Source organism: Ctenopharyngodon idella, chromosome 10 (genome assembly GCF_019924925.1).
Source record: "Ctenopharyngodon idella isolate HZGC_01 chromosome 10, HZGC01, whole genome shotgun sequence".
Classification (NCBI taxonomy): Eukaryota; Metazoa; Chordata; class Actinopteri; order Cypriniformes; family Xenocyprididae; genus Ctenopharyngodon; species Ctenopharyngodon idella.
The window spans coordinates 17,501,311-17,513,497 of NC_067229.1; the positions used below are offsets into that span (position 1 = coordinate 17,501,311).

General features: G+C 36.2%; 1 protein-coding gene across 4 annotated transcripts in view; it reads right to left on the bottom strand.

Annotated features, from left to right (window-relative positions):
- Positions 1 to 12,187, bottom strand: part of si:dkey-49n23.1 (semaphorin-3D) — a 78,350-nt gene that overhangs the window by 35,812 nt on the left and 30,351 nt on the right. For all 4 annotated transcript variants that reach the window (XM_051910939.1, XM_051910941.1, XM_051910940.1 and 1 more), the window contains exon 3: positions 265 to 425. In XM_051910939.1, the coding sequence (XP_051766899.1) occupies positions 265 to 425 (161 nt within the window). The remainder of the gene's footprint in view (positions 1 to 264; positions 426 to 12,187) is intronic.

A 12,187-nucleotide genomic window follows, 5' to 3' on the forward strand; every position in this document is an offset into this window, starting at 1 on the left:
TACAATTTTGTATAGTTTTACAATTGCAAATATACTACAGTAAATGCATTTTTCATACACTTTTACTGAGGGACAATTCAATGTAATTTTTTTTGTGCTAATCGACAGATGTATGAGGTCGAGCAGTTTTAAGACGGAATCCTGTAACTTCATAAGATTCATGTGAACAGTAATACATTGTAGTCATGCTCTGTTTTCACTTTATCCTCGTGGTCTGTAAATGACATCATGAGCTGTCAGATTGGGGTAGCTGTGCGCGCTGACCTTGCGTGCTGGTTGGGTGAGGCTGTCAGAGTTTAGCATGTAGATGTGGTCTCGGCCTCCGACTAGCAGCCACCCGCGGTCCTCATCCAGCAGTAAGGCCTGGTATGCTCCCGCCTCTCCACCATCCCAAAACACTGCAGAGCTGTTCCTCGACCTCAGTTCTGCCAGAAAACAACAGCAAGGTTTTTTTAAAAAATGTTTGTTCAGTTGTTCTGAACTCCCAAATGTTCTGGTACCACATGATTTTAAATAGAATATTGAATGTATGCTATTAAAGATAAGCTACAATCTTAAAAATAAATGATCTAAAGGGGTTTTTCAGAACAATGCCATAAAAGAAGCACTTTGGGTTTCCCAAAGAACCTTTCAGTGAACTGTTCTTCAAAGAACCATTTTTTTCCTTAATGTGAAGAACTTTGATCTAAGAACCTTTTTCCACTATAAAGAACCTTTTGTGGAATGAAACCTTTCCATGGATGTTAAAGTTTCTTCATGGAACCATTGATGCCAATAAATAACCTTTATCTTGTATATCAGTGTATTTTACGGCATAGACTTATTTTGGAAGGATTGTGTTGCAGTTTGAAGCTTGTAAGATTGAGTTCATTGCAAGGTGGTTCTAAGCTTTTTTTAGAAATGTAAAATAAATATGCCAATCATATGCCGAAATGGTTTTGGCATGCTCAAATTCCAGTTAACAAATATCAATATTCCCCTACAGTGGCAATATATTAATTATACTTGAAGCATTCTCATACAAACACATTTAAACACGTCCACATCTCTGCAAACCCCTCTTGCTCTGCAAAACAACCCTCCCAATTAAGGCCAATTAACCCTGAACACGTTCCTTGACAGCTGCACTCGTGTAACCCACAATTCCAGTGGGATGAGGGGCCCACAGATGTGGCATAAGTGTGCATAATTACACGTCGACAAGCAGTTTGAGTAGCAGAACTTCCAGCTTTTGGAGGTGTCAGGCATGTTGTGGTCAGAGGAGGACTGTGGTAATAAACTTTGACAGGTGTTTTCTTAGCCACACACCCTGCCTTGATATCGATGAAAGGGAGTTGAGATGTTGCACAGGAAATAGCTCAAGAGACTGCATTCTTTACTTCACGGTCTCTCCAAGGTGAAGGTTAAATGGTACATCTGGATGCTGTTTTCCTGTTGTTGTTGTTTTTAACTTGGCATTAAAGAGGCCATTTTATTTCCTTTCACAAAGTCTTGATTTGTTTTTGGGCTCTACTAAAATAGGATTTGATGTTCAAAAAACACATTATTTTTCACATATTTGACATTGTTGCAGCACCTCTCTAACCAGTCTGTCAGTATCTCTTGGGCTGAGTTGATTGTAGAGACCATTCGTGGCAATGGTTCTACGATCTACTTAGGCCTACAATGCTTTTGGGAAATACAGTCCTGTTTAGTTCCTGTCTATATGAAGCCCCTCCTTCCAAAAAGCACAATGTGCTCTGATTGGTTGGCTGGACCAGTGTGTTGTGATTGGTGTGTTATGCCAATCATAATGTTATGCCATGCTTCGAGCATGTTTGGGGAACTGGCACGCCCCTTACCATAACCGCAAGTTTCAACACACTACTAACTAACTCAACCAGGCCACGGCCCTTTATTTTGCATATGCATTGGCCGGGAAATAAAATGAGGAATATTGTGACATTTTCATTCCCAGAAGAAAACTCAAGACTACAACTTTGCAGACCTTTTTCATGCTCAAACAGCAACATTACACCCTAAAGAAAGTTGAGCATGTAAAAAGCACTTCTTTAAGTAATAGTGTGTTATGAACTTGAAATTTTTACATCTATCTCCAGCAAAATTTGCAAGCAGCCATTGTGTGTCAAATGAATTGCATGGTTGCTTTCATGTAATCAACTGTCTAATTAAATGTTGTAACTTCATTGACAATTAAATAAAGCAAGCAGAAACTGGATTAATAAATGATATCTGTAACTGCTCTTTTGCATTAAAAATCACTTTAATTAAGAAAACAATTGTAACTATTCAATTTGTTTTTCAAACAGATTTATTCAAGTACATTCATTTATTTGCTTGTTAGTTTATTACGTAACCCAGCCATTGTCTTGTCCTTATTTCCTAATTACAAACTACAGTTTATAAATGTGGCATAAGTGGCATATTCCAATGTGAGTGAATCTCTATAGGCCAAAAAATTTAAAGAATCATTTGTTTAAAAAAAAAAAAAAAAAAAAAAAACATGACTATGATGATTGATTTTAGTCTTGTTACATTAAATTAGCATTGCCTAATACTTAAATATACCTTATACTTTTTATTCTAATAAATCAAAACATGTTCTGTTGTTATTATAGTTATGTTTATGTAAAAACAATATACCTGAAATGTCCTCATTTAGACAGAAAAGTTTGTGTGTGTGTATTAACTACTGTAGCATGAAGAGGCCATGATAAAGTTGACATACATGACAAACATTTGTATTCCACCTGTGTGAGGAAATTCTATTGCTTGCTAATGAGACTGTAATTTTTTTTGTTTTGTTTTGTTTTGGAAAAATAAAGCTATTTCTGTAGGAAAAAAAAAAAAAAACTTGCCACGCTACTATTAAAAAAGAGACAAGTCCAGGAACGTGATCCATTAAAATACATAGAGTTAATTACTGAATCGGCTGCATATGCAATCAAAATAAATGCAATTAGGATCTGTGATTAATGCAAGCCAAATGTCATCCTGGATTATATTTCACATCTCTTCCTGCTTCAGTTTTCTTTTTTAGTTTTCATACACCATTAAAGCGGCACATTGCATGACTCACCATTAAAGGAATGCTTAGATGACACAAGGTGATTTCTCACCGACAAGTGAAATAAATCTCTTAATTGGGGCATGTTGATGCTATCCATCATGAAACCCATTTAGCAAGAAGGCCTGCACACAAGTCACAGCACCTGCTGGAATCTTTTCCACTCCGGCTTCCAGCGCTCAGCTAGAATGTTTCCGGAAGGAAAGAGTTCTTTGGAACTTCGTCAGCTTTGGAGAATTTGTCTCATTTCATTTGGAGAGTTCACATATGACACTTACTGGTCTCTGCATTTAATTTTTTCACTCTCAATACAAAAATCAAAAAGGATGTTTTCAAACTAGACTCCTTTTAATAGAAACAAATTTAAGTTTTAATTCTGTCTTAAGTTTTAGAAACAATTTAAGTGAATCAAAAAGTGAACAACAAGTAAAAAACAACACAATTGCATTCACATTGATCCTGGCCTTAAAAGTAAAGTCAGATCTCATTTCGATCCAGTTCAGTGTTGAACTGCTCTCCACTTTCCTGTTTTTAATGCTTTTTGAAACTTGGAACACTGGAATATATAAAAAGATATATTTCTTTCTTTAGTAATTATTCTATTTTTATTTTGTTATTCTGTATTTCTAATATTCTGTATTTAGACGTGATTGTTTTTAAAGAATGGTTTGTTTATTTATTTATACAATTTAGAAATTAGTCTTATTAGTTGTATTTATTTAGTTCTTTCATTTTATGTAGACATTCTTTTTATTTAGTTAGTTCTTTTTACTTACTGTTCTATATGTTTAGAACTTATGAACTGATTTATTTATTTAGAATTTTGTTATATATAGTAAAAAGAAGTATAATTTGAATATTAAATTATTATACAACGGTAATATATTTCTGTTATATAATATATGCTTTCTATCTTTCTTTCTTATTTTAATAATTATTCTTTATTCATTTTTAAATGTACTTGATTCTTTTTATTTAGGGATCTTTATTTTATATATTTATTTATTTATACATTTTAGAAATTTGTCTATTTATTTATTTATTTTAGAATATTATTTTTATTTATTTAGTTGGTTGGTTAGTTTTATTTATTTAGAAAATATTATTTTACTTTATTTAATAGTAAAAAGAAGACATAATTATTAAACAATGGTAATTTATACTTCTTATTTAAAAATGTATTTAGACATTTTATTTATTATCATTTTATTTAGGAGTCGTTCTTTATATTTATGTATTTATTTATTTATTTATTTTTTTTTTTATTTAATAGTAAAATAGGAAAGATAAATTATATTAAATTATACAATGCTTATATGTGTAATGACGGGTCGGCAGAATGAGGATCCATTTGCAGCTTTATTAAGATAAACACCAAAGCAGACAGGGGCAAAGGCAGAGACATAAACAGGGGCAGGCAATGGTCGAGGCAGGCGGCAGACAAACACAGTAGAGTCACAGGCAAGGATCAGGGCAGGCGGCAAACAAACACAGTCCAATAAACAGTCCAACGGCAACAGAAATACAATCCACAAGAAAACGCTCAGTAGTGATCACCGGGGCAAATCAAGACTTCGCAAAGAGTGTGTGTGTGTGTGTGTGTGTGTGTGTGTGTGTGTGTGTGTGCGTGTGCGTGTGCGTGCGCGTGCGCGTGCGTGCGCGTGTGTGCGTGTGCGTGTGTGTGTGTGTGCGTGTGCGTGTGTGCGCGTGCGTGTGTGTGTGTCTTAAATAGCGTGAGTGTAATGAGATGCAGGTGTGTGCGCAATCAGTCCCAGGAATGAGGGCCTATGGGAAACGTAGTCCGAATGTAAACCAGTCAATATTCAGGTGACGGCTCCCTCCGGTGGTGCGGAGGAGGAGGCGCGAGAGCCACATTCGTAACAATATGTATGTTTTGTACTGTTTTTTTTTTTTTTTTTTTTGTTTTTTCATTTTGAACCTCAAGTCTTATTTTTCTCATTGAAACTAAAGAGGAAGACCTTTGAGTCTGAGTAGTTTACATAGTTGTCTAACAAGACCCTCATTCAGTTTAATCCAAAACACCAGAAGCTCATCTGTTCCTCTCTGATGGTCTGACTTTTGTTCACTAGGGTCTAAGTTCATTTAGAGTGTTCACAGTTTGCATCACACAATCTTACTAGACTTAATTTTATTGTCGGCAAAAGAAACAGCCTTTCGATGAGATCATGGCCACTGAGAGTCTAGCATGTGTTGATCGTGTGTCATGCATTGGATCAGGAACTTTTCCCACACAATCTTTTTATCCGTATTTCTGATAAATGAGGAAAAAAAATCCCTGTTTTCCACCCACTTCCTAAACACACAACTTCTCATTATACTACAGACTTAGCAACAAGCATGGCCACAAAAGACTCCATTTCCTTATATCTCTTTCATAGACACATCTGGTGGTGACTCCACCCCGTCCCACTGGGTCCAGTTATCAGCATGATGGACAAACTTTTCCAGGCTGTTCAGATGCTGTTCCAGTGTACAGGTTCTTCAAGTCTTATGATTGCATGGAACTGTATTTCGCAGGTCTAGCAAGGAAATGGTTTGCTTTAATGTGTCCCAATCATAAAACACCCAAGCACTGACCTGAGGTCAATGACATTTTCTCATAATATGATGGTTTGGAAAAGTTAGTAAGACATAATTGAACATGCGACGGAAACCTTAACACTGTGCTACTTAGCAACTAAACTAGCATGCTAATTGACTTGTGATTGATAAAATGATTAGGATTGCAAAACCGAGGAGGGAACGACGTTCAGCCTTGAGATCTTCAACACAGAGCGGCACTGACCAAGACTGACATGCACATCTGGTCAACATGATACAGCTGGAATCATGAGAACTTTTGAATAATTCATTCATAAATGCTGAAAGTCATTTTGCACTTGCAATAATACAATGTACTTTATAATTACTTAATGTCGAGTGTTTAATGAGTTGCTGAGTTGTTTATTTTCAAGATATTTGGCCATTGATTCCGGGCGAATTACATCAACCACACAAGTAAACATCAATGAATAATGTTTAAAATTATACATTATATTGTTTGTTTTATCCATCAATGTGTTTAGCTTGCTGTCAACAATTTTATTTCACTATTCAGAACATCATGTCATTGCAACAAAATGTTTGGATTTGGGGATCAGCTGGTGTCAAGATGTTGCTTTCCATGATAAGAGTCAGAAATACGGCTGAAGGTCATCTTGTTTTCTTCAGCAAAAGGCCACTGAACCTCAGTAGCTTAACCTTCAGAAAAAAGCTGCTTGCCTGCTACAGGAGGAAAAACTTGCATACACTTATATATATATATATATATATATAGCAAAGGCAGCTGTGAAAATAAATCTGCATTGTTTATCCTTTTGATCTTTCATTCAAAAAATTCACAAAATTCTAAGCTTTCGTTGAAGTAAAAGAATTGAAAGTGGGGGGAAACTTACATTATGAAATAAATGTTTTTCTCCAAAACACTTTGTCCACAATTATTGGCACCCCTAGAATTTTTTATGACTAAAATATCTCTGAAGTATATTCCCATTCATATTTACATTTATTTAGCACACCAGGGTGATCATGAACATGAAATTGTCCAGCCATGACTTCCTGTTCCACAGGAGTATAAACATGAGGAAACACAAAGGCCAAATTCCCGTAATCATTCATCACAATGAGTAAAACCAAAGAATATAGTTCTGATGTGCAGCAAAAGATTGTTGAGCTTCACAAAATAGAAAATGGCTATAAGAAAAAAGCGAACACATTGAAAATCCCCATTTCCACTATCAGGGCAATAGTTAAGAAGTTCCAGTCAACTAAAGATGTCACAAATGTGCCTGGAAGAGGACGTGTGTCTAAATCGTCCTAACGCGCGGTGAGGAGGAAAGTTTGAGTGGCCAAAGACTCTCCAAGGATCACAGCTGGAGAATTGCAGAGATTAGTTGAGTCTTGAGTCTCAGAAAGCCTAAAAAAATGTATAAACAGCACCTACATCCCCATAAGTTGTTCAGGAGGGTTTCAAGAAAAATCCTCTGCTCTCATCCAAAAACAATCTCCAGCATATTCAGTTGTCAGACAAGACTGGAACTTCAAATGGGACCATCTTCTATGGTCAGATGAAACTAAAAAAAAAAAAGAGATTTTTGGCAGCAAACCCACCAGATGGGTTTGGTGCATACATGGATAAAAAGTACCCCATGCCCACAGTTAAATATACTTCTGGATCTTTAATGTTGTGGGCCCATTTTTCTGCTGGAAGTCCTGGACATCTTGTTCAGATACATGGCATCATGGATTCTATCAAATACTAACAGATAAAAATCAAAACCTGACCTCTTCTGCTAGAAATCCAATAATGGGCGGTGGTGATCTTCCATCAGGACAATGATCCAAAACAAACATCAAAACCAACGCAAAAATGTGTCACTGAGCACAAAATGAAGCTTCTGCCATGGTCATCCCAGTCCCCTGACCTGAACCCTATAGAAAATGAGTGGAGTGAACTGAAGAGAAGAAGCACCAACATGGATCTGGGAATCTGAAGGATCTGTAGAGATTCTGCATGAAGGAATGGTCTCTGATCTCGTGTCAGGTGTTCTCCAAACTCATCAGGCATTATAAAAGAAGACTCAGAGCTGTTATCTTGGGAAAAGGATGTTGCAATAATTGGGTGCCAATAATTGTGGCCAACGTGAACTGGAGAAACACATTTATTTCATAATGAGCTTTCCCCCCCATTTTCAATTGTTTTACTTAAATGAAAGGTTAGAATTTTGTGAATTTTTTTAATGAAAGATCAAAAGGATAAACAATGCAGATTTATTTTCACAGCCACCTTTGCTCATATTTACCAAGGGTGGCAATATTTGTGGAGGGCACTGTATGTGTGTTTATATATATATATATATATATATATTATATATACAGCTTTATATAGGTATTTAGTATATATAAGTCTAAAATATATTTGCATTTTTTCACCCATTACTAATATTCTGTCTGATGATCATGTTAGATTACATGCACGTAAGCAATGCTTCTATCACTTGTTTCTGCTTCTTCTTTTTTGCCTGTGTTTTGATCCAGAGATTTTATACTCTTTCAGAAGATGCATAATAGTGCCCCCTACCATATAACAGTGAAAACATGGATTGGAAAGAGTTAATAATCATTTTAGACAAAAATTACAACACTGCTTGGCAGAGGCTAACTAGTTTGGGAAAAAATATTGAATTGTAGTTATTGTAGTTACATATTACTTAGTCTCAGCCTCAGACGCCATGCCAACGGATCATTGGCTGAACGTTTCATACATAACGTCTGCACAATGGGAAACACTTCGGGAGCTTCAAAGTCATCATCTGGTTGAATTCTACAGGAGTTCTGGGAGACTTGTGACGCGTTCTTTAGCGGTTTGCCTGCAAACAAAGATGTTGTGACAACAAACCCCTTCATGGAAGAAGAAAGCCGTCATGTTTACAACTGTGACAATGAGTGCTTATCAGGATCAACTAAACGCTGGAAGTTTGTGAAGTTCAAAATCTGGGACATAGCTAAGTGTTTTTGTTAATTAAATTAAGTATCGAATTTATTCATTAAAATATTTTTCTACAATGAGTATGATTATAATAGTTTGATACAGTCAAGAATGGCGTGGGACTGATATTTAATGTGGTTTGCGTTATATGGTACTTTAAAAATAAAAGTAAAAGGCCACCAATTTGTACACTGTCAGAAACTGCTCCATCTTTCAGTACATCAGCTATGTGACATTGATGCACCAGGGAGTGTGTCTTTTGTTCAGCCTCAGTTAAGTGTTTCAAAGGCCAAGTTGCTGAAACCTTAAAGATTTAAGAGGTCAAAGGTGATGTCTTGATTACCATTCCTCTTTCCGTACTGAAACTTGTGGATTAGGCTTGGAAATGGAATTAGGCCACCCAGACTTCTATTCAGCTTTGAGCTCTTCGACAAAGTATTTTTATTAATCCAATATCAATAAAAACGAAATTCTGATAATCAAGTCCAGAGTTGCTTTGCTTCTTTTATGTTGGAATGGGGTGCTGGCGAGTTCACAGTCTCGAGAGATCATAAAACTCAAGCGCTCTGTCTTGTGTCTGACGCAAGTCAATTGCGAACATTTGCTTGTAATCCATGGACACATCAAACAGAGAAGGTTTGCTGGGACTTTGCCAAACACCTGTAACAATCTTTCGTCTATCACACAAGGTCAGAGGGCAATGGAAATGAGCAAAGAAGGGAGAAACTTTTCAAAACAGACAGTTCTGAGAAATTAGGAGGTGTGTCTCTAATGGAACACAGAAACTCAAGAGCTTTAAAGAAACTTTAAAGTTCAGCCAAAAATAAAACCTCATTAAAGCCATCATTATTTACTCACCATCATGTGCAAACAACATCGTAATAATGTTTGTGCAACATTGTGAATATATTTATTATGTTAAAATACAAGTTAAAACCTTTTCGCAACATTAAACAAAATGTTTTTACAATGTAGTTCTAGCTGTGTGTACTTTCATGGCATTTTTTTTTTTCTTTTTGGAACTTGACATTTCTCACCACTATAATTTGTCATATGGAATGACTTGTAAATAACCTGTGAGTAAATAATGACAGAATTGTCATTTTTAGGTGAACTGTCCCTTTTAAGAAAGATCGGCCTCGTGATGATTGCTTGCGTGAACGCTTCTAATCAGACTATTCAATTTCTCCTTTGGTATGAATGTTTGAAACAGTGCTCTCATTATAGCAGACAGGCTGATTAGCTGGAGGAGGGACTCTATTGACAGGTTCTGTCACTCCTCAAGCAGCAGGGAGTCTGTTTCCCTCGTTATCTCGAATTTCATCAAGTTCTGGTGGCTATTGATTGGGTGTAAAGCTTGAGGGATGGGAAAATCACAGGAATGCCAAGGGTCGGAAGCTCATTGGAAAGGCAGAATTCTCAGCTGTAAAAGGAAGATTTAAGAGAACATCTCCCTGCCATTGCATCTGTGTCCGACCACTTGAATAAGCAGACTGTTAGACAGAATCAAAATCAACATGGACCTGGACATGTAGATCTTTTCCATCTGCTAAAGCAAGGGATGCGTGTCTGTACAAAACAACATCAATCTGTCGAAGAATCATGCAAGCGAACTTCTGTTGGCCTACTGTACGGTTATCTGTGCCAAATTTTTCAAGTAGTCCTCTGAAGTGAGAGTGACGTATAGAAAGCTTATAAACTTTACTCTGCTTCCTCTCTGAAGCCCTATATATCCTAAGGGGCGAGGAAAATATAGCTGCTTAATTATTCCAGTTGCTGTATTGGCTTTCTACGATTGTTTTGATTGCTGTTGGCACATCTGTAATGACTAAAGACCCAAAAATTGTTCCATATAAACTAAATAAAGCGTGACCAGGGAATAATGATAAAAACTTAATGAACTTGTTGTGTAGAGAACATTGTTTATTCACTTCAATATTACAAAACTTACTGAGCATTTTAAGGTGGCATGAAGCATTAAGCTGCTCTCTATCCTTTGGTATTCAAAGCAATTCAAATTCATAGGCAGCATTGCACATACTGATTGTAATGAAGGCAATCCCAGAATGCAATGCAACAAGATGAATGAAAAATTGAATCCAAGATGGCGGACGAGTAAAGAGACAAGTCAATACTGAAAAGCATTGATGAAGAAAGTTAAAATGCTCCTTTTTACTCAATATTTGTGTTACATATTATTATACTTGTTAACTTAGCAACATGTTACCATTAAAATCTTGGAATCAATTGTGACTGTATGAGTGTTTCAAATCAGTAACTTCAACTCTAGAAAACAACATTACTGATGTGAGTCTTGAGACAAAACAATGATACTGGCATATTTTAAGATATGTCAGTGCAATTTGCTTTCAGATGAAACAGCTTAAACATGCATTTTAGCCTAGGACTTGTTTAAGCCTTGTCTGTGAAACCGGGGGCAAAGCATTTAGCATCTAGCCCCATGAGATAAGTCAGTTCTAAACATATTTTATTCAATTTTGACAACCTTGTGTGTTTAGCATTGTTAGCTTAGCAACATGCTAACATCAAACTCTATTGGAATAGAGTCGAATGCTATTTGAACTCCACACAGATTTACTGGATATGAAGCTTCAAATAAGTAACTTGCGAGTAATATATTTTAGTTAGGATGCCTTTAGCGTCTAGCGTCACAACAGTAAGAACGTTTTAAACACATCTCAAGATTCTTGCATTCTGTTCCAGTTTGTTGCACTCCATTGAGTTGTTCTGGAAAGCCAGAACACATGTGAACGGCCCCTTAGAAGGCAACTGTCTATGTAGGCATTAGGTTTTAAAACAGTGCTTCAGAGACTGAACTGTCCTTGACCTGTAACACATTCTGAACGTCTTGCATTTAACATCTGGAATCTGAGGCTGAGAAGAAGCTGGCTTCACTATAGTTTGGACCAGACATACCTCTTACTCCACAAATCAGAATTTCACACACTAACCATATTGTGCAGATCGTAATCTTTGCAGTTTAACAGATTTTTCAAACATTCAACTTATGTGTAGGTATAGAAGATTTGTTTGTACACCAAGTACAGTGAGATTTGATTTGTAGTGACTAAAGTATAGGCAGAAATGGATTTCAGGACACTAAGATTAGTTTCTTGAGTTACTTTTGTGGAGAGTATAAGTTAAGATAATGCAACAGCAAATAAATGGGATGTAGAATTGCTTAGCAAGATATTTATAAGAGGTTTTCCCCTGTTTGATTAAGAGGAAAAAGGAAACAGTTTCATTGAGAATCAGAAGGGTCAGGAAAGCATTATGAACTTTAAGTGACCCTGTAAAACTGCAGTCAACAGTTCTGCTAAAAAGAACATTAAGAGTCAGTTTCCTAGATAAAGATCAGGTTGGCTGAAAACTCAATTACTGATGAAAATCAATACTACAAGACTAGACTTTCAACTGTTATTATAAACAACCGCTACAAGCGTAATACCCTTAGAACCACTGGATATTTGATTATCATAGTTTTCTGAAGTCCTTAGGGCAATCAAAGCGTTTATCTTACAAAGTGTCTGAACAAGAACGAAACTGGATTG